The sequence below is a fragment of the Tyto alba genome, unplaced genomic scaffold (genome assembly GCF_018691265.1).
Source record: "Tyto alba isolate M040663 unplaced genomic scaffold, T.alba_DEE_v4.0 Super-Scaffold_3, whole genome shotgun sequence".
Lineage (NCBI taxonomy): Eukaryota > Metazoa > Chordata > Aves > Strigiformes > Tytonidae > Tyto > Tyto alba.
Genome location: NW_024881304.1, coordinates 1,926,762 through 1,948,405, shown reverse-complemented (window position 1 = coordinate 1,948,405; position 21,644 = coordinate 1,926,762). Strand labels below are relative to the sequence as shown.

General features: G+C 67.5%; 4 protein-coding genes across 4 annotated transcripts; all 4 read right to left on the bottom strand.

Annotated features, from left to right (window-relative positions):
* Positions 1-907: 907 nt before the first annotated feature.
* HYAL1 (hyaluronidase 1) lies at positions 908-3,536 on the bottom strand. The gene is made up of 4 exons (XM_032984098.2): positions 3,482-3,536; positions 1,674-2,608; positions 1,455-1,544; positions 908-1,365 (listed from the first exon to the last, which is right to left on the bottom strand). Exons 2-4 carry the CDS (start codon positions 2,571-2,573, stop codon positions 1,048-1,050), a joined length of 1,308 nt encoding a protein of 435 aa, XP_032839989.2. The 5' UTR covers positions 2,574-2,608; positions 3,482-3,536; the 3' UTR covers positions 908-1,047.
* Positions 3,537-4,121: 585 nt separating this feature from the next.
* On the bottom strand, positions 4,122-6,956 carry HYAL2 (hyaluronidase 2). Its single transcript, XM_042799596.1, has 4 exons — positions 6,911-6,956; positions 5,579-6,521; positions 4,809-4,898; positions 4,122-4,645 (listed from the first exon to the last, which is right to left on the bottom strand). The coding sequence occupies exons 2-4, from the start codon at positions 6,503-6,505 to the stop codon at positions 4,247-4,249; spliced, it is 1,416 nt and encodes a 471-aa protein (XP_042655530.1). The 5' UTR covers positions 6,506-6,521; positions 6,911-6,956; the 3' UTR covers positions 4,122-4,246.
* Positions 6,957-10,044: 3,088 nt separating this feature from the next.
* TUSC2 (tumor suppressor 2, mitochondrial calcium regulator) lies at positions 10,045-15,149 on the bottom strand. The gene is made up of 3 exons (XM_042799717.1): positions 14,862-15,149; positions 14,448-14,568; positions 10,045-12,853 (listed from the first exon to the last, which is right to left on the bottom strand). The coding sequence occupies exons 1-3, from the start codon at positions 15,011-15,013 to the stop codon at positions 12,788-12,790; spliced, it is 339 nt and encodes a 112-aa protein (XP_042655651.1). The 5' UTR covers positions 15,014-15,149; the 3' UTR covers positions 10,045-12,787.
* Positions 15,150-15,578: 429 nt separating this feature from the next.
* On the bottom strand, positions 15,579-21,441 carry RASSF1 (Ras association domain family member 1). Its single transcript, XM_042799835.1, has 6 exons — positions 21,162-21,441; positions 19,681-19,802; positions 17,216-17,320; positions 16,836-17,130; positions 15,919-16,034; positions 15,579-15,811 (listed from the first exon to the last, which is right to left on the bottom strand). Exons 1-6 carry the CDS (start codon positions 21,409-21,411, stop codon positions 15,665-15,667), a joined length of 1,035 nt encoding a protein of 344 aa, XP_042655769.1. The 5' UTR covers positions 21,412-21,441; the 3' UTR covers positions 15,579-15,664.
* Between the last annotated feature and the right edge of the window lie 203 nt (positions 21,442-21,644).

The window sequence follows — 21,644 nt, the reverse complement described above, 5'->3', positions numbered from 1 at the left end:
CTTTTACCAGGAGGAGACAACCCATTATCCAGTGACCAAAAAGAAGAAACACTGATAACAGCATTTACCAAGGCCCAGTTCAGCAAAGAGGATTTAACTGAAGGACCTAAACTAGATGCTGCTTCACGCTGCCCTTCCTTTCCACTGAGCAGGGAGTTCATTTTTTGGCGAGAGCTGGCTTGTCACACATGCTGCGGAGAGCAATCCATGCTTTGCAGTGGTTTACATTAACCAGCATAAGAAATAAGGGTGCAAGTTTGTAAGTCCCCAGTAAACACGCAGTGCTACGCAGCACGGTCTCATCATGGAGAGAATGCCCAAGTGATGGCCTAAGATCAGAGAACCGAGCACGTGATAACCCCACCCCAAGTTGAACATCCAGGTGAAGATGCCAACATCTTCACCTAAGCTCGGCCGGGGAGGCAGTGTATCATCTCATGCCTGCTCCTGATCACTCTAAAATAGATATTGCTGAGTCAGCAGCCTGGGCTAGAGAAATCGGCGCTCTTTCGTATCATTCTAGGGCTGAACTGGTCTGCATATAGTCACCCAGGAGAAAATCAAAGTGGGGGCACTGGTTTCACACCGCAGCCCTCTGTGCCCAGTGAGGGGCTGGGGGGGCCCGCACTCCTGTGGCTGCAGCCGCACAGGCATGCCTTTTCACCCCTGGAGCCTCTGCTTTCTGGCCGCACCCCATCATTCCCCCTTTTCCCATCCTCTTCCCCCATTACCCCCCCTTCCTATATCCTTCCCCATACGTCTTCCTCTTCTTTTCTGGCTTCTCTGAGGTATTACACTCCCAGACGCCCTGTCCTGATGCACAGCCCTTGCCAGCATCCGGAGGTACCACCGGTGTCACGGGGGGACCCTCCCAGCCCAAAACATGCTGTGGCAGAAGACAAGATGATGCTTGCGGGTGCCTACTGGTTTTATTAGCAGCCCCGTGGTGGGGTTCCCAACCCCACAGCGAGGGTGCTGAGGCGTGGGGCGGTGTCACCCTGCCCACCCCGGTGTCCCCAGTGTGGCGGGGGGTGGGGGTGGGGGAGGTCACCCAGCGAAGCCCAGGGTGTCGCAGCGGGGTCCCTGCCACTTATTGTAGCACTGGCAGCTGAACTCCTTGGCCAGCTGAGTGACGTCGTCACCGGAGTCCAGGCTCTGGGCCACCAGCCAGGGCTTGCCGGCTTGCAGGTCGATGGCAAAGCGGGAAGGGTCGAGGTGGAGGAAGCCCTGCTTGTTCTCCCGGCGCACGCAGCGGCCCTGGCCGGAGCACAGGCTCTGGCTGCAGAGATCGGCGCTGGCCGTCACGTTGACGATGTAGTGGCCCAGGGGCCCCTCCACGTAGTCCTTCAGCCTGAGGCACATCTCCTGCAACAGCACGTGGGGTCACAGCCCTGCGCGGAGGGGGGACGGGGGGTCCCCGTGGGCAGTGGCGCGGTGCCACCCATCGCACTCACCTTGGAGGTGCTGTAGTTGAGGCTGCCCCAGAGGATGATGCCGGCGGCGCCCTGAGCCGCGCTCTCCCCGATGGTGTGCATCAGGTCCTCCTGCACCCAAGGGAAGAGGAGAAGTCGACAGTGCCCAGAACTCCCGCACCACCCCGGCAGAGCGAAAGACCCCCCCGGTGCCAACCCACCAGCCCGAGAGGTGCCCCACTGTCCCCACGTCCCCATCACCTGGGAGAGGAAGTCGGTGGTGCAGTCAAAGGCGATTTGGGAGTAGGGCAGGACGGGGATGCCGTCGTTGAGGACGTCACGCTGGACGGCAAAAGCCTCGGCCACGCGATGCCGGACGTAGGTGAGTGCCTTGTTGGTGCCTTTGAAGCGGGGGGGCAGGTAGATGCTGGGGTAGAGCGCCCGGCTGCTCCTCCAGAGCCACTGCAGCTCCTTGTTCCTCTGCTGCTCCACCACTGGGCACGTCCCGGTGTAGGGCACGCTGTTAAAGTTGTTGTTGTAGCAGTTGGGGAAGCCGTAGAAACCCCAGTAGCCACCGGGACGGAGGGTCTCGCCCAGCCGCAGGGTCTGCTCCATGAAGTCGCGGGCGCTTTTCTCAAACTGCTGCTTGGCCGTCTTGTTCACCAGCTCGGGGGGCCACTGCGGGTGCTGCTGCCGCACCAGCTCCTCCGACTTCTGCCGGTAGATGTCCATGGAGGCCCAGTTGCGGATCCACAGCGGGCGCCACTTCTCCCAGTCGATGACGGCCAACCCGCCGTAGGCAGGGCTGGGCAGGGTGACCTCGATGTCCCGGGTGGCCTGCTGGAGATGAGCCTTCAGGCTGGCATTTTGTGGGAGCCCCCCGTTCACTGGCACCCCCCCAGAGGTGTAGTAGGGGAAGAGCCCCAGCTTCTCACTGTAGAAGAGAGTGATGTCCTGCCCGATAAAGGACTGCTGGTCGTTGGCCAGCACGTCGAAGATCTCCAGGTTGAGGGTGACGTTGAACCTCTTGGCACAGCGCTCGGTGGGGATGTTCCAGATGGTGACGAACGGGCGGTTGATGAGGACAGGGCCGGGCCCCCCAGCGCGGGCCGGGCCGAGCAGGAGCAGCAGGAGGACCCAGCAGGACCACCCCCATGTCATGGTGCTGGAGGGCGCAGGATGGGTGCCGGGGCTGCCTGGGGAGAGCCGAGACAGCCTGAGACCTGGGCAGACCTCAGCGCTTTTATCCCCAGCCCGAGCTGGGACCAGCACTAATCCACACCCCCGTCCCCGAGCGGTGCCAGTCACCCGGGGTCACCTCTCCCAGCTCCTCGCGTGAAGTCCCCAAAGTTATCAGCAGCCGGAGCCCAGCACGGCGGCCCCGGAGGGGGCACAGCAGCGTGCCAGCCCCGGTTAATGGCTGGCGGCGGCGGGCCCGGCTGGAGAGGAATGCACAGAGTCAACACCCGGTGACGGGCCGGCGATGAGCTGGGCTGGAAAGACAAACAAACACGGACGGAGTGGGGGGGCAAGGTCACGGTGACGGGCGTGGGCCGTGCCGGGCGGGCGCCGCTGGGGAAGTGCGGGAGCATCGGCCATTAAATGGCAGGAGGAGGGCAGGGCACTGCTCACGGCATCGGGCAGGACCTGGCGGGACACTGTCTCGGGAAAGGTGGCGGCACCGTCTGGGGACACCCACGCGTGGGGACAGGAGCCACGGGAGGGCACCGCCTGGGGACACTCGCGGCACGGGGACAGCAGCCACAGGAGGGCACGGCCTGGGGACACGCACGGCAGCCGAGGGGTGTCGGCAGGAAGGGGGCTGTGCCACGCAGGGGCGGGCACCCCGGCACCGTGGGGCCGTGCCGTGCCCACGGGCAACCCAAGGACAGGGCAGCGCCGCGAGCGGCTGCAAGGGCACGGGCAAAGGGACAAAGGCAGAGCAGGGCAGCGCCGGGGACACGAGCCAGGCGAGGGCACCGCCCGGGGACACTCGTGGGACAGGACAGCAGCGTTCAGAGACACCGGCGGCGCAGGGGTGGCCCCGGCCCCCGCAGGGTTGTACCCACCCCCGGCCGTGGCGCAGAGGACGGTGTCCCCACGCGGCTGTCACGGTCGCGTGGGGGCTCCAGCCCCGCGGACGGATCCTGCCGCGCCCACGGCCCGCGGCTCCGGCCAGGGGGCGTGGCCAAGGCAGCCAGGGGGCGTGGCCACAGCGGGGGATACCCGCTGGCAGCGCGGCGGGGGGGCGGAGCCTACGGGCAGGGGCGTGACCAAGGAGAGGGCGGGGCGGGCCCTCGGCAGTCTCCACGTGGGTGGCCCGGCCGTAGCCCCGTCGCGCAGCTCCCACCCGCGGGGAAGGTCCAACCGCCGCGGCGCCTTCCCCCAGCCCAGGGAGGCTATGCCTGGGGGTACGGTTAGGCAGCAGTAGGGCGACCTGCGCCACCCCCCCAAAATCAGCCCACACCCCTCTCGCACTCCGGCCAGCTTTATTCGAGGTAAAGCACTTCGGTGTGGGGCAGCGCACAGGGGCTCAGCACCACACAGCACCCGCTCCCTGCCCCCATGCCCCCCTTGCCCCCATCCCTCTCCTTACAACAGGAGAGGGCCCCCCCCCCCCCCCAATAAACCCCACCCTCCTTCCCTCCCCGGAGTGGGGGGGAAATGCCCCACAGCAAGGAAGGCAGAGATGAGGCAACCACACAGCTCTCCACCCCTGCAGTGAGGGGCAGCCCCCCCTAGTGAGCTGCATCACAGGGATATCTTAAATAAGTCCCCTACACCACCACAGAAAGGGGGTGCTGGGGGGTTGGGGCTAGCTCAGTCCAGGGGCATTAGCCCCAGCTCACAAGCAGCAACAGCACCCCAAGTCCCAGTGGTGCCAGGGGGTCAGGGGCACGGCTGCGGGGGCCAGCGGGCACCTGGCAGCCGCTGCCCTGCCAGCCCTGGTAGCAGTGGCAGCGAAAGTGGGTCCGTAGGAAGAGGGTGTCAGCAGGGGACAGCTGGCCCTCGGCCCAGAAGAGGGGGTGCTGGGGGTGGTCCCCATCCCGGCGCCGCAGCTGAAAGCTGGTGGAGTTGAGGTGGAGGAAGACGTCGGCGGTGCTGTCCTGGCGCAGGCAGCGGCCCCGGCCCTGGCACAGCACCGTGCTGCAGAGCTGCGCTGCCGTCGTGACGTTCACAATGTAGCGGCCCAGGTCCCCCTCCAGGTAGTTCTTGAGGATCTGGCATGAGTCCTGGGGGAAGGGGGCATCAGGGGCATGTTGGGGTGCCCCGGGGAGAGAAGCACCCCAGATGGAGAGGACACCCCAGCCTCAAGCCACTGGTTCCCCTCTGAGAGGAAGTGATCCCCCCCATCTATCATCTACCTCCCCAGGGGCACGTTGACACCAAACCTACCCGGTTTTTAGTGTAGTCCGCGTCACCCCAGAAAATGGCTCCGGCTGCACCCAGTGCTGCACTCTCTCCGATGGTGGAGATCAGATCTGGCTGCGGGGACAGAGCCTGGTTAATGCCCAAAGACCCCACACTGCACCCACAGGCCCCAGCACGGTGCGCTCCAGAGAGCCCACTGTGGGGTCAGGGAGGCAAAACCCATCCTTGCTCCAGGATACAGGGAGAGGGGACTGTCCCAGCTCCTTGGGGACAAGGCTCCTCACCACCACCCTCCTCCTCCTCGGGGGCTGAGCCAGCACAGCACAGGGGCTGTGAGCTCACATACCCCAGGGTCTCGGCTGCTGGGACCCAGGAGCCCTGTGGGACCCACCAGGCACTTCCCTGGTGATGGTGACCACTGGTGCCAGCCCTGCTGTCACACACCTTGCCCGTAAGGAAGGACAGTTGTGGCACCCCATTATCCCCCCCCACAGGGAAGCTGAGCTGGGGGTCCCCACACCATGACCCCCTCCCTTTGGAGGGACGGAGGCAGGGCTGGCCACGCCTCCTGCTCCCCAGGGCCAGCACCGTACCGAAGGGTGCTGCTCCCCACCCCGCGTGGAGACAGCCAAACCACAGGGTGCTGGTAGCACCGTGAGGATGGACACCAGCCTCCAGAGCCACCCCGCTCCATGGGAGCGCAATGGGACACGGGCAGAGGGACCACCTCGACTGACCCCAGAGCCCAGGTGCCCAACGTGTGGGAGAAGGATGTCCCAGTGGTGCAGCCCTACCTGGCTGAGCACATCCAGCTTGCGGATGTAGGTGGGCCGGGTGTAAACGAAGACGGGCAGGGAGTAGCCATCGTGGTGCTGCTGCGAGATGCGCATGGCCTCCATCACCCGTGCCCGCACGAACTTGCGGCTGTTGGGGGTGGAGGCCAGGAGCAGGTCAAGGTAGATGGAGGGGTAGAGGGCCATGCTCTCCCTCCAGAGCCACGCCAGCTGGTCATTGCGCGTTTTCTCCACGTCCGGGCACTGCCCAGTGTAGCTCTCCTTGTTCTTGCTGTAGTCATGGTTGTAGCAGTCAGGGAAGAGGTAGAACCCCCAGAGCTGCTTGGGTCGGAAGCTCTTGGCCATGCGCAGGGTGCTCACCATGAACTGCCGGGCGGCCGACTCGAACTCGAACACCGCCTGCTTGTTCACCTCCTCGCGGGACCAGGCGGGCTGCCGCTGGTACACCAGCTGCTGTGACACCTCCCGGTAGATGTCCTTGGGCTTCCAGTTGCGAGCCCAGATGGGCCGCCACTCCTCCCAGTCGATGACTGCCAACCCCTCCTTGGCGGGCGAGCGGATGTACTTGCTGATGCCCTCCTGGAGGCGGGCGAGGTGCTCGGACAGGCTGCTGTTTTGGGGGACGCCGCCGTTGACGGCCACGCGCTGGCTGGTGTAGTAGGGGTAGAGCCCCAGGCGCTCCTTGTAGAAGATGGTGAGGTTCTGCCCCACGAAGCCCTCGTTGGGGGAGGCGTGCAGGTCGAAGAGGCTGAAGTCGAGGGATACATGGAAGCGGGGCTTGCAGTCCTGGGTGGGCACGTTCCAGGCCACCAGGAAGGGCCGGCGGGTGAGCAGGGGGGCAGCCGATGGCTTCTCGGGGGGCTGCCGGGCCAGGGCCAGCAGGGCCAGCCAGGGCACAGCCGCCGCCGCCGCGCAGCCCCCGCGCATCCTGCCCGACGGGGGCCTGGGGGGCACAGCGGGGAGAGGAGGGGGTTGGGAGGGGGTGCGGGCAGGGGGGGGCTCTGCCCGCACCGCCACCCCCCCACACACGCACATACGAACAACCGCCCCCCGAGGCGGACCCTACCCCAAGCCTCCTCCACACACACCCCCCGCCCGTGGCAGAGGGGTCCCGGGGAGAGCCCCCGGGGGACTGGTTCGCGGTCCCCACCGGCTCCACCCGCTCCCGGTCTCGATCCACGCCGCCGCTCCCCCCCGGCTCCCGCTCCCCCCCCCCGCCCCGGGTGCCGGCACGGCGCCGCCTTTGTCCGAGAGCGGCAGACAAAGCGGCGGGGCGCGGCCCCCCACGGCCCCGCTTCCCGTCCCGCTCCGCGTTCCCCGCCCGTCTCTCACAGCGGCTCACGCCATCCCCCGCCACGGGCTCCCGCCGGCACCGCCTCCCCCCCGCCGCCCGCTTTAAACCTCCCCGGCGCGCACCACCCGCGGGGGGGGGGGGGGGAGGTGCCGCCTCCCCGCCCCGCCCCGCCCCGGCCGCGGCACCACGGGCTGGTGGCGCGGACCATCGAGGGGACACGGGGGATCGGACCGGAGGCGGACCTTCACCCCCCCCCCCCTCCTTACACACACACACACACACACCTCCGTGGAGTCGCTGCAACGGGTAAGGCGCGATACCCCCTCCCCGTCTCGTCGAGTTTGGTACGGCCCGGGAGGCCCCGCCCTCCGTTCGGCGGAAGGGGGCGGGGCTGCGGGGGTGCCGGCAGGGGGCGCCGCGGCGCGCGGGGTGGGGAGTGGGGGGGTGCAAGGAGCTGCGGTGCTCGGCTGGGCTGGAGGGCGGGGGGGGGGGGGGGGGTGTCCCCAAAATGGTGGTGACCCCAGGGCGGTGGTGAGCCCAGGTAAGTGGTGACCCTCACATGGTGGTGTCCCCAGGGTGGTGGTGACCCCAAAACGGTGGTGACCCTCAGGACCATGGGCCACTCCAAAATGGTGGTGACCCCCAGGACGGTGTCTCCTAGGTGATGGTGACCCTGGAACAGTGGTGACCATCCTAGGATGGTGTTCCCTGGATCAGGCTGTCCCCAAAAGAGTGGTGACCCCAGGAAGGTGGTGACACCTGAGCGGTGGCAACCCCAGAATGGTGGTGGCCCCAGCACTGTGGTGTCCCTGGGGCAGTGGTGTCCCCAGAACTGTGGTGTCCCCAGCACAGCGGTGTCCCCATGGTAGTGGTGACCCCGGCAGGATGTCCTGTGTGGGCCCGGTGCAGTCGGTGCTGCTGACTCAGCCGCGGCCCCGCGAGTTTCCTGCCCAGGGGGGACACACGGGGGGGCCACGGAGGCAGCAGGGCTGGGGGGGCTTCCTTCCTGGGGCACCTTCCTTCCCGGGGCACCGCCGAGGCTCCGGCAGATCCCCCCCAGGCGGGCAGGGGGACAGGCGGGACACCAGGAGCAGCCTGTCCCCTGCCTGCCCTGGCTGGGGCTGGGGGCCATGGGGCTGCCCCCATGGAGGAAATGCCGGGGCCAGAGCGCGAGGGTGTGCCGGGGCCGGCGGGGGAAGGAAGCGGGGCTGAATCTGCGGAAGCGCTCCCCAGCCGCCTGCCAGCTCCCCGGGGAGCGGGAGGGAGCACCGAGCCCGGCATTGTTCGGTGCCGGCGGTGCCAAGCCCAGGGCCGCAGGCACCCGCAGATGGCTCCGGTTAGCAGGACCCGCTTGGGTGTCAGCTTTCGTGGCGAAGCTCCCACCGAGAGGGTGACGGGTACCGACGGGGATGGGCACAGCGTCCGGGCTGGCCGCTCCAAATCCCGGCTGCACCCCACGGCTCGGCCCGGCGTGCGGACAACACTGGGGACCAGCTGGGAGAGGGGCAGGGAAGGTCGGCCACTGCCTGGGCGTTGGCTGCCAAAACCCTCGGGAGAGATTGTGGGGAGCCAAGAAATCCCAGCGCCGGCGGGCGCTGCCCTTCCCCTCCGGGCAGTAAACAGGCTCCCTTCGCCGGCAGCAGAAATGCCTAAAATTTTCCATCCTCCACGGCCTCGTGCACTGAAGGTAACCAACCCCGCCGGCAGCGGGGTGGCTGGAGAGGTCACAGCTTTCCGCGGCCGGGAGGGCTGGAAGTCCTCAACGCAATGTAGCTTCTTGCTGTCGTCCCCTCAGGAGGGCTCGGCCTCGCCTGCCTCGGTTTCCCTCCTCCCTTCCCACAGGGGAAGGCCCTGGATTTTGGAAGGGGACAGCTACGCAGATCCAGCCTCCCCTCTCCCATCTCGCCCCGCTGAGCGTGAGATGATTTTAAGCCGTTCCCAGCCGGACAGGAGAGCGGAGAGGGACACAGGCGAGCTGCACCCCGCGGGCAACCGGGTGGCTGCGAACCCCTCGGGGACGCCGGATAAGGGGCATTAGTCACATCCGCTAGTGCCAGGCAGGTCTGGGCAAGGTGCGAGAGGAGCTCGGCTTGGGGAACGGAACAGGAGGGGAGGTCAGCACCCGCCTCTGCCCCGGGCCGGGGGCTGCAGGCACGGCCCTGCCCCGTGGGCAAGAGGAGGGGGACTGGGGTGGCTCCAGCAGACACCGGGGTGCTCACGGGGCCGGTGAGCCACAGCCACCACCTTCCTTAACCTCGCCGAGCCGTAACGCCCTGAGCAGCCACCCAGTCCCCCTCGAGGCCACCACCATCGGTCCCTCCCGGGGCCGTGGCCCCTACGGATCAACGGGCAAAAGTCCCAGAGCCTTCCCCCGCAAGCCGAAGTGCTGGCAGGACACGCCACACCACTCACTCTCATTACAGCTTTCGTCAGCGGCTCGCTTCCGAGCCGGCTTGCGCGGAGGAAATGATGAGAGGTGGCGGTGGCTGCAGTTAAACATTTGCAGGGCTGCCGGGGGCAGGACGTGGGGCACAAAGTGAGATCACGCTCGCCCCACGGACAGCCGGCACCGCTCAGGGGACGGGCGGCATCCCGGCACAGGGTCACGCCGGGTCCAGGAAAGTCGTCAGGCCCCAGTGATTAATGATCCCACTGATTTGGCAGGGCAGGCGATGAAGAAGCGGACAGGCGGATCCTCCCCCCCGTGGGGCTCGGGCGGAGGGACGGGAAAAGGCCAGCTTGAGGCTGGGCTGCCCCTAATGCCTGGGTCCCTCCAGACCTACCTCCCCACACAGGAGGGGAGAGGGGCCTAAGCTCCAACCCTACTGGGCTGAGCAAGAAAATGACATATTTATTTATATAAACACGTTTTAGTTACGTATTTAAAGGATGTCACAGCAGCAGAGTCACAACCTGACAAAGCCGCCAACGCCACGTGCTGAACTGGAGCACCTGGAAATGGTCGCGACTCACAGCTCCTTCACCACCAGTTCAGCCCTGTGTGCACAAACGCCCCACTCCCGAAAAAACAAGGGGCTCGAAGTGCTGGTGGCAAGCAGAGCAGCACGGCAAAGCCCCCTTCTCCTCAGCTCTCCACCACCTCCTTCCTCCACCCACGGGCACAGCCGCCCGCCCACCCGCCCTCCCCAGTAAGACAGCTCTTGGACTTGCGGGCTCTACAAATAATTTTATTGAAATTTAACAAAAGTGGACAGATGCACTGGGGAGAAGGACCATAAATAGTGTACATTTCCCAAACCCACGGGTCCTACCCACACGCTAGAGGACCAAGGAGCCTAGTGTCAGTGAGTACGTCTTGGCTACACATCCACACGGGAAAGCACAATGTTGCACAGAAATCATTTAAAAAAAAAAAAAAAATCAAAAGGAAAACCTTACTTTTGTTGGATTTTTTTTTTTTTTTTTGCTTGCTCCAACACCACAGTGGACACAGATACTATTTACAGCGACCTTCACATTTTTAAGATCCCTCCAGGTGCTCCCAAGGCCCTGCAGCTGCAGGAGGGCTGGAGGCCGGCGGAGCAGAGGGGGCCCGGGGGGCGGCTGCTCGGGGACCAGCCTGGGAAGAAGCGGGGCAGGACGCAGCTTGTTGGCAGCCTGCGGAGGTTCTGCTGCCGCCGGGTGACATGGGGGTGGGGGGTGGGTGGGAGAAGGCGTGATTTTTTGGGGGGGGAATCATGTCTGAAATCCTGGGGGAAGGGTGGGCAGCCTGTCAGGGAGGACAAAAGCATCCTTGCTAAGCCAGTCTCGGTCTCTGCCCCCCCCTGGGGTTCAGGCTCTGCCTTGTCAGCAGATTTTTGGCCGGTAGCCAGGCGAGGGGCTCCCTGTTGGGGCAGGCAAATGGCCCCAGCCCCCTCCCCACACCTCCTCTGCCTTCTCCAGTACCGGAGGCGGGCTTGGTGCAGCTTCCCGCGCCCTTGGACAGCAGCGGGGCGAGGCTGTGCAGGCAGCCCGGCCACGGCTTTCTCTCCTCTTCCTGGGGATAGCAGCTCCCGCTCTCCTGCGGAGCCCGGGGGGATGCCCCTCCCACGGAGATCCAGCCCAGGAGCAACTCGAAAGCAGGTGGTGCGAGTAAGAAACACTTCAGTGGAGGATTGTTTTAAGACAAGACTCTTTCAAGCAAGCAGGAGAACAAAAGATGTTGAAAGCAGTGCCCAGCATCACAGTGTAGACGAGCTCCCTGCCAGAGCCCTGCCCTCCTGCTTCCCTGCCCGGTGGCAGCCAGCACATCCGCTTCCCCCACGGTACTTCACCCTCCATGCTCACTCCTGCCGATGGGAACAGTGGGTGGAGGGACACGGAGGGAAGAGGTGGTGACAGGAAGACGGCAACAGCCACGCGGCTGTTATCTCCCCGAAGCCGGGAATGTGGCCCCACACCCGGGCAGCTCTCGGCAGGCGCAGGGATGGATACATCCAAAGTAGACGCCGACAGGGCTGGCAGCCAAGTGCCAGCAGCTTAAATTAAAAATCGAGGTAGCAAACATCTGAAGTGCTTAGAAAGTAAATAAGTTCTGGAACGAAAGAGGAGGAAAGCCGAGCTGGCTGCTGCGGGGAGCAGGCTCCGACCCAGTTTAAAGCTGTGCCCGCTGTCGGTTCTCCTCCACCTGACGGGTCCGGGGCAGCCGAGCGGGGAGGCAGTGGCTCCCAGCGCTGGCGAGGGGCAGTACGGGTCAGGCCTTTCCCTGGCCCTGCGGCAGCTCGCTCGGCACCCCGGGGCCCGCATGCAGGGGAGGTTGTTCGGTGCTGCCAAGATGACCTCGAGCTTCTCAAACGAGAGGAAAGGGGAGAAAAGAACAGGACCTTCCGAAACGGAGCAGAAAGCCTCCCTTTAAAGTGCATCACGTTTCTCTTCCTGCTGCCAGATGGGACGCGGGAGGAACCGTCGTTCACATCGCCAGGGAGATTTCCAAGCCACGCCAGGCCCACCGATCGATTGTCTTCAGGGGACAGGGAGGGAAGAGATGATTTCCTTCCTGCTTGGCTCTGTCAAGGCCCACCCCACCGGGAGGTACGTTCAAGATGGCAGCGGGGTGTGAGGATGTTTACGAGGAGACACCTTGCCCTGCAGCCCGGCCCCGCCGCGGGCGAGGGACGGTGCTCAGTGGGAGCCAGCTTGCTAACGGGGCTGGCAATTCTGCTGCAAAGCTGGGGACCTCGCTGCGACCAGCAGTGGCCACAGACCGCAGAGATCTCCTGCAGGCTGAGGGACTGCAGGCAGCAGCGAAGCCAACTTCCCCAGAGCCGGCATAAGCGGGGAAACGCACAGGGGGAAGAGACCAAGGTCCAAGATAGCGGCATCTGATCTCCATCCCTTTCCCAAGAGGAGCGCAGCAGCCAGCTGGATGTGCTTCGAAACTGGCCCCTCCTCAGCCTGCCCCGTTCATCCTCCATCAGCGGACCCAGCCAGGGGAGCAGCACGTAACACCCACATCAAGCGACACGCCGCAACACTGGCCATCTAACCACCAGGCCCGAGGGATCTCGGGGCCCCGGGCAGTGTGTTACCTTGCCCTGGCTCTCCCTGGGCCGCATACCTGAGAAGCAGGGGATTTCCTCTGGTGAGAAGTGCAGTCTCAAACGCAGCAGCTCGTTTGCAGTTCCAGTTACCCATCAAACGTCAGCTAGAGGCTACGAAAGGTATTTTAGTCTTCCGGCTCAAGCGAGGATGTTTTTAAGCAGTCGTTGCACAAGGTCACCCATCTCCTGCGAGGAGCGCTAGCCAAGCCCAGCCCAGCCCGCTCCGGCCCGCCTCACCTCCGGGCGAGGGGAGCCGCTGTCCCGCCGCGCGCCCAGAGTCCTCCTCCTCGGGTGGGGACACGACGTAGCCTCTCCTGGTGAGGCTGGGGGCAGTGGGGCAGAGCCTCCCGCCCGCGGGCAGCAACGTCCGGCGACTCACACCTCGCAGATGATCACCGGGAAATCTACGTGAATGCGAGGGTGCTCTAGTTTCACTATGCCCTGGAAGAAGAGTCAGAGGGGTGAACAGAGGAGACCACCAAACACCAGCCCCCAGCCCTGCCGAGTCACCCCTGCACGACAGAGGCCACCCTTGAGGAACAGGAGCCCATAAAGCCACCACGACGCCAGGTACGCCTGAGCAGCAGCATGCAAAGCAACAGCACTTTGCCCTTCGAACGTGTCCCTGGAGAGCCGAGGGCAGCGTGGCTGGCTGCCACACATGGCGGGTCCGGAGCTCAGCAGGGCGAGAAAGGAGGGAGCTGCTCTGCCAGGCACTGCCCGTGCAGCAGCTGGTGCATGACTGGCAGATATTGGCCGTCTGGGCTTTTCATCCGGCACCTTTCATTCACGGGATTTAAAAGAATGAAAAGAGCTCTCTGAGAGAAAGCAGCCAGGGCAGCTGGCGCATAAGAAAAGCAGCTTTCTATCCAGAGGGGAGGCTGCTGAATGCACGCTCCCTCCACACCAGCTACAGGCGCCTTTCCCATGCTCCGTCCAAGCCTTCTCCTGTTACAGCACCGGGAGGACCCGCTGGGAGGAGGGGGGGCTCGGGGCCGGGCCTGGGCCTGCACCCGCAGAGCCAGAGAAAAGCCTGGGCTAGCAAAGGGCTCTTGAGTGCCGGGATCTGCTCTCTCCCGCTCAGCTGAGCTTTTCAACCAGGCAAGTTTCAACCCACCTCGAGGAGGATTAAGGGACAGTCCCACAGCCCAGGCCTGCCTCTGTGAGAATGCCAGCCCCTCCCTGCTCCCCCCCCCGCAATAACTGCCTGCGCAGCGCAGTGCCCAGAGGGGTCCCGTCCCCACAGCGGGCTGATCACCCCTCAGAGCACACCAAGGGCTCGTCCCAGGACCTCGCTAGAGCCATGCCTTTCTGCTTACTTAGGAAAGATTCCTGCAGGGTCTCCCTCCAACCCTTGGTTTTATCCCCGCTTTTCTTCATTTATGCCTCCAGGAGCCTCCCTACATGCAGGCTATCCTTCTCCTGCACCGAGACCCTCAACTGGTGTCCCAACCCCTGCCTGGCTTCACCCCAGTTGCTTATTTTCAGAGAAGAATTTTGCACTGACATGCAAAACGCATGGCTGCCAACACCACTGTCACGACTGAGCCGGAGGGAATGTGCCCATTCGTGTCACCATGTAACGGGTTTTGGCTGCTGCTCCTAAAGCTCCGTGGCTCCCAAAGCTCCCTAATGACGTGGCACCGGCTGAGCAAGCACACAGCACCTCACACCTGGGGGAAGATGGTCAGTGACGGGACACCACGGCTGCCTGGCACTCTGCACCCCACAGCACACATCCAGCTGAGCCATCCTCCCCAACCTGACAGCTCTAAAGCGCTGGGTCACTGGTTCTCTGGAAGGGGGGGACTGGAGGACGTCACCAGCTCTCCCTCTCCTGCTACAGCTTCACTAGGGGACATGGGTGTGAGCCAGGACACACAGGAGCCACAGCTCTGAGACAGAAAGCCTTCATCTTCCCAGCAAGAAGCTGCCCCGAGTGAGAAGCTCATGTGCCGGAGTTCCTGCGAAGCTGGGACTTCAGCTGCTGCTGTGGCACTTCGGCACTCACTTGCCCCCACCCTTCACACACTACCTGAGGTATCAGGTTCTTGTGGATCCTCTTCAGCTTGGCACGCTTCCTCCCGTTCTTGGTAACGATTGTCTCCTCGTAGAACTCGTGGGCGAGATCCCCGTCCTCATCGTAATACATGGAACTGCGGGGAGGCAACCAGGTAAGAGCAGGGCAGGAGGCCGGAGCAGGTCGGCGCCCCCAGCCCCCGGGGGGGGGGGGGGGGGGGGGGGGGGGGGGGGCTGCAGCCACCTCCCGCCACCGCCCCAGCGGCTGCCGGGGGCCGCCCCCTCGTCCCCCCGCAAGGCCGGGGCCTGTGTCCGTCCCCCCCCCGCCACGCCGGTGCTCGTGCAGGCGTCGTGTCATCGTCCCGTCCCCCCACCCCCGGTTGCCATGGCAACAGCCCGCCCTCTACCCCCCCCCCCCCCCGCCTCTCACCCGCGGCGTGTGAAGACGAAGGGGGTGGCGGCGCGCGCGGCCCGCGCCCGGGCCAGGGCCTGCTGCCCGCCGGGGCTCTCGGCGCCGCCGCCGCCCGCCGCCGAGGAGGCGAAGGGCCACAGACCCCGCGACTTGGAGCCGCTGGCGCCCATGGCGGCGGCGGGGGCGGCGGGAACGGGACTGGACGGGGCGGGGGACCGGGGAGGGGGGGGGGGGGGGAGGGGGTGGGGGGGGGAAACGGCCCCGCAGCCGCCGGGCGACACCGACCGAGCGCCGCCCTGCGCGCGCAGCCGCGCTGCGGCGCTTCCGGCGCCCCCCGCACGTGATCCGGGAGGGAGGTGCGCCCGCGTCACGTGAGAGCGGCGCGCGGCGCGCCCTCCTACCCGCCTGGCGCCGGCGGGAACTCTGGAACCGCGGGTTCGAGCCCCGACGCGGCCGGGCACCGCGCGCGGGCACCCGCGGCCCGAAACACCGTGGGGGGATGTGCGTGTGCGCGTCCTCGTGTCCCGCCCACTCCAGCCCACCCCGGCCTCCCCGCCAAGGACACACCGCCAGGCCTCGTCACCAAGATGCCTTTATTGGCGCTCGACGCCCTTCTTCCCCCCAGGGACACTTGCTCCCCCGGGGACACTCGCTCCCCCCCCAAGGGACCCCCACTCCCCGGGCCGGCCCCACGGGGGCTGCTGCGGCCCGATGGCTCCCGGGGTGCCCCATTCCACCCCCCCCTCTTCCCCGGTGCCCCCCACCCGCCGGCAGGCGAGGGTCCCGGCGCGCTGGCTGGCCGTGGGCGCGGGTGGCGGTGGTCACCCCGGCGTGTGCGTGGCCAGCGCCTCCTGCATCTTCTGGCGGCAGCGGGCGTAGCGATGCCGCAGCTGGCGCACGTGCTCCTCCTCCTCCCGCTGCAGGATGCGCAGGAAATTGTGCAGCTCCGGCAGCGTGAAGGCATCCCACTGCGGGCACACGGGCTGCCATCACGACGGGGACGTGGCGTGTTTCCCCCACGGCCACGTCCCCCGGGGGGTGTGGGTGCCAGTCCCCTCCCCGTCCCCACACTCACGTTCACCTCCCCGGTCTCGTTCTCCTTCAGGACGAAGCTGAGCACCTTCTCGCTGGGGCCGGCCAGCAGCCGCAGCCGCAGGGGCTGCTCCTCGTCCGACAGCTTCCGCAGGTACACTGCAACGGCAGCCACGCGTCACGGGGGGGGGACACCACCATGAGGATGTCACCGCCATGGGGACACTGCCACTATGGGGGCGCCACTGCCATGGGAGACACTGCTGCTACAGGGATGCTGCTATCATGGGGGATGCTGCCACTATGGGGACACCACTACCACGGGGGACACTGCCACCAAAGCAGGATACCACTGCCGCAGGGGTGCTGCCACTATGGGGACATCACCATGGGGTACACTGCTGCCATGGGGGACAGCCCCACAGCCGCTGGGGACACTGTCACCAAGGAGGATACCACTGCCACAGGGTGCTGCTGCTGTGGGGACACCACTGCCACAGGGGACACTGCTGCCACAGGGGACACTGGCGCCATGGGGACAGCACTGCCACAGGGATGCTGCCACCATGGGGACATCACCATGGGGTACACTGCTGCCATGGGGGGACAGCCCCACAGCCACTGGGGACACTGTCACCAAGAAGGATACCACTACCACAGGGTGCTGCTGCTGTGGGGACACCACTGCCACAGGGGACAGTGGTGCTATGGGGATGCTGTCACTGTGGGGATACCACTGCCACAGGGGACTCTGGCACCACGGGGACACCACTGCCACAGGGGACAGTGCTGCTATGGGGATGCTGCCACAGGGGACACCACTGCCACAGGGATGTTGCCGCCATGGGGAGACCACCACCCTGGGGACATCGCCACCACGGGGCTGCTGCCGCTCAGGGGAACCTGCCACCACGGGGACACGGCCACCGCTACGGGGACAGGGCCACTCCGGGGCCCTACCTTGCTCATCCTTCTCCGACCTCTCGAAGAGGGCGAACTTGCGGGGGTTGTCGACGACGGTGAACTTGCGGAGGAGGGCATCGATGACCTCGCTGGCGCGGGTGTGCGAGAGGATGTGCAGGTGCTTGACGGTCCCCTTGGGCAGGTAGAAGGATGTGCGGCGCTTCACCCCCTGGGCGCGCGGCCCCGGCCGCCCCGCCTGCAGGGAGGGGACCCGCTTGGTGGCCGGCACTGAGACAGGGCGCACCAGCTTCAGCTGCACCTTGATGAAGCCGGTGTAGGAGCCGTCCTTGTTCTGGGAGACACCGATGCGGCGGGGTGAGCGGGGCCAGGGCAGGGCACCGTGACCCCCCTGCCCCGGCCCTGCGCCGGCCCCGTACCAGGCTCATGAAGAGGTTGCTGTTGATCTGGCTGTTGTACTCCTTGATCTGCTGCTCCACCTGCGCCTGGTCCAGCTCTGCTTTCTCCCACTCGCTGGGCTCATCCTGCACGACAGCGGATGGGCTGAGTAGCACCGCAGCCTGGAGCGACCCGTCCGCCCGCCCGGGGGGCCCGCCACCCCCCCAGCCCGCCCCGAAACACCGGCTGACACACACATGCAGGCGGTTGCGCGGGGTTGCATCAGCCCAGCTGGCGCTGAGCTGGGCCGTACTGGGGAAGTGTGGCTGAGCTCACCACGGCCCCAACCCTGCTCCGGGGACGCTGGGACCGGTCACACCACACCCCCCCTCCCCTCAGCCCTCATTGCTGGGGCTGCAGGGATGGGTGAACCCACGAGGACACCCCAGGGCCGGGCATCTCCTCCCGGCACCCCAGATCAGAGAGGTGTCCCCAAGGCAGAGCGCAGGCAGCCGCCAGCCCGGCACCGGGGCGACGGGGCAGGCTGGGCGCCTGGGGGGACACCCCGGGATTTGGGGTGGGGAGGGCCAGGCTGGGGGTGCAGCCCGCCCGTGCTGCCGGCACCCCACTTCAAAGGGCCAGCCCCACACAGGGGGGGGACCCAGGTGTCCTGGCTCGGCGTCCCTGCCGCCAGCAACCGCTAATGAGTATTTACATGGGGCTGTGGAGCTGCTGCGCAGAGCTGCACATGTCCCCATGGCACCGTGGGGCTGGGGAGCAGCCAGGGCTCCCGGCCCCGACGGCCACCCCATGGCACGCAGGCACCGCCAGACCCTGCTGGAGTCCCCGTGGGGTGGGGACAGCTGTGAGGCTGCCCCAGGGGGCTCACCCCAGCACCCCCAAGCACTGTCCTGAGGCCCCTCCAGGAGCAGCTCCAGCCCCCGGGGGCCATGGGGTGGCTGTGCCAGGCAGCAAAGCCCCACTTACCCCACTGTGCCTCACCCACCCCACAGTGCCACATCCAAACAGACCGGGCCACCCTGCCCCACGGCATGGCCACGCTTGCCCCCACATTTGTCCCATAACAAGGCTATGCTCAGCCCCACGCTCGCCCCACAGCAGGGCCATGCTCAGCCCCACAGCAGGGCCGTGCTCAAGTCCTAGACAGGACCGCCCGCACCCCACGTCTTCCCCATGGCGGGGCGACAACCGGCCCCGCACGAAGCCCACCCTCGCCTGCCCCCCAGCACCCAGCCCCGGGGAGGAGGATGGTGGGCTCCCCGCGGCTGACGTCACCCCGGCCCCACCGTGACGTCACGGCCAGCGGCCCGGGACCGACCTGGCGGCGGCGCGGGCGGCGGCCGAGGGAGGTGCGGGCGGTGTAGAAGAGCTCGGGCTCGGAGTCGGAGTCCTCCTGGCTGCAGTAGCCGCTGCTCGCCGTGCTGCCCCCCGTGCCCCCCGCGCCGCCCCGCCGCAGCGCCAGCGCCGCCGCCGCCCCGCAGCCCCCGGTCCCGCCGCCCCCCGTCACGGCCACGGGCACGGGCACGGCGGCGGCCACGGCCCGGCCCGCCCGCCCCGCGGCCCCGCGGGCACACGGGCACACCCGGCCCCGCGCCAGCCCGGCCGCCCCCCGGGCTGGGGCCCGGCCCAGCCCGCTCCCCGCCCGGCTCAGCCCGGCCCCGGTCCTTGGCCCGGCTCGGCTCCGCTCGGTCCCTATGGCGGTCCCGGCCCGGCTCTGCCCGGTCCCGCTCCCGGTCTCGGCTCGGCTCCGCTCGGTCCCTATCGCGATCCCTGTCCCGGCTCGGCTCCGCTCGGTCCCTATCGCGATCCCTGTCCCGGCTCGGCTCCGCTCGGTCCCTATCCCGGCTCGGCTCCGCGCGGTCCCTGTCCCGGCTCGGCTCAGCCCGGCGCCTATCGCGGTCCTGCCCCGGTCCCGTCGCGGCCCCGCCCCGCCCGGGCCGTGGGGCTGACGCGGGCCGTGGGCGGCGCGGCGCGGTCCCGCTTCCGGCGGTGATTTCACCCGCGCCCGGCGCCGCCCGCCCGGACCCGCCCGTGCCCCGGCCCGGCTGGGCACGGTGCAGCACGGTTCGGCACAGCCCGGCGTGGCAAAGCACAGCAAAGCCCGGCCCGGCTGGGCACAGCCCGGCTGGGCACAGCCTCACACAGCCCGGCCCAGCACGGCCCGGCATGGCACAGCCTGGTATGGCACAGCAAAGCCCGGCCCAGCACGGCCCGGCATGGCACAGCCTGGTATGGCACAGCAAAGCCCAGCCCAGCAAGGCTCGGCACAGCCCAGCACGGCACAGCAAAGCCCAGCATGAGTGGGCACAGCCCGGCGTGGCACGGCACAGCGTGGGCTGGTGCGGAGCGGCACAGCACAGCCTGGTGTGACCTGACACGGCCCTCGCACAGCACAGCAGCACCTCACCCCCCGCCCGGGGAAGCCCCCAGGTTGGCCACCCCCCCACACCCGTGCCCTCCCTCACAGACCCCGGCCAGCCCCTACCACGTTGGTGTCCTTCTCCAGCGCCTGCTCGGTGCCATCGTCCTCGTCGCCGGCGCCCGGGGGGCCGCTGCAGTCCAGCCGCACCAGGGCCCGGCACCGGTAGTGGCAGGTGAAGCTGCAGTCTGGGAACGGGGACAGGACCAGTGTCACCACAGTGGCCCCGGGCGTCAGGGTCAGCGACCGTGCTGGGGAGGGCACTGGCGGCGCTGGCGTGCGGTGCCAATACCGGTGCCCGGCGCCGGCTGCCTGCCCACGCTGTGCTGGTGCCGGGGGCCCAGGGGACAGCACCCACGTGGGACACGGTGCTGTGCCAAGCTGCTGGCCCGTAGCGCTGTGCCCGTGCTCCCCACTCAGGCCGGCCAGCGTGGGTGTGTGGTATCAGGATGACCAGTACCTGGTGGGGGTGCCCAGTACTGGGATGTCCAGTGCCCAGAGGCCTGGTGCCCGGTGCAGGTGCCCGGTACGGGGATGCCCAGTACTCAGTGAGCGTGGCCACTACCAAGATGCCTGGTGCCCAGTGGGGGTAATCGGTGCTGAGATGCCCGTGCACAGCGTGGGTGCCCGGTGCTGGGACGCTCAGTGCCTGGGGTGGGTGCCTGGTGCTGGGATGCCTGTGCCCAGTGTGGGTGCCTGGTACTGGAATGCGTGGTACCTGCTGGGGGGTGCCCAGTACTGGGACGCCTGCTGCCCAGTGTGTGTGCCCAGTACCGGGATGCCCATGCTCAGTGGGGGTGCCCGGTACCGGGATGCCAGTGCTCAGTGGGGGTGCCCGGTACCGGGATGCCAGTGCTCAGTGGGGGTGCCCGGTACCGGGATGCCCATGCTCAGTGGGGGTGCCCGGTACCGGGATGCCAGTGCTCAGTGGGGGTGCCCGGTACCGGGATGCCCATGCTCAGTGGGGGTGCCCGGTACCGGGATGCCAGTGCTCAGTGGGGGTGCCCGGTACCGGGATGCCCATGCTCAGTGGGGGTGCCCGGTACCAGGATGCCCATGCTCAGTGGGGGTGCCCGGTACCGGGATGCCAGTGCTCAGTGGGGGTGCCCGGTACCGGGATGCCCATGCTCAGTGGGGGTGCCCGGTACCAGGATGCCCATGCTCAGTGGGGGTGCCCGGTACCGGGATGCCAGTGCTCAGTGGGGGTGCCCGGTACCGGGATGCCCATGCTCAGTGGGGGTGCCCGGTACCGGGATGCCAGTGCTCAGTGGGGGTGCCCGGTACCGGGATGCCCGTGCTCAGTGGGGGTGCCCGGTACCGGGATGCTCAGCGCCTGCTGGGGGTGCCGGGATACCCGTGCCCAGTGCTGGGGCACCCGATGCTCAGTGGGGGGTGCCCACTACCAGGATGCCTGGTGGTGGGGTGCCAGGTGCCGGGCTGCCCGGTGCCCAGTGCTTGGGTGCTGGGATGCCCGGTACCGGGGGGGGCTGCCCGGTGCCCGGTGGTGGGGTGCCGGGTGGCGGGAGGCCCCGGGGCGCGGTACTCACGGCGGCACTGGAGGCTCTTCCTGCCGCCGCCCCAGACGAAGTCCCCGCAAAGGTCGCACCAGGTGTGGAGCCCGCGGCGCCGAGGCTCGAAGCGGTGCCCGGCGCCCGGTGCCGCCGTCAGCCGCGGGTCGGGGTGCGCTCCGGGGCCGGGCCGCCGGGCCGGGCTGATGCGCAAAGCGTTGGTCCGTTCCAGGCGGCCCCGGCCCGGCCGCGGCTCCGGCGGCAGCTCCCGCAGCTCGATGAGCTCCATGGCCCGGCGGCCGCGGGCGCTGAGCGGCGGCGGGGCGGGGGCCGGGGGCCGGGGCGGGGACCGGGAGGGGCCGCCCCGTCCGGGCACCGCGGGGGAAACTGAGGCAGGAGCAGGGGAGGGGATGGGGGAGCCGCGCAGCGCCCCGGGGTCCCGACCGCCACCCCCTGTCCCCGCAATCCCGGCGGGGCGGGCTGGAGGCGGGGATGAGGCTCCCGGAGCCGCTGCCAGGGAAA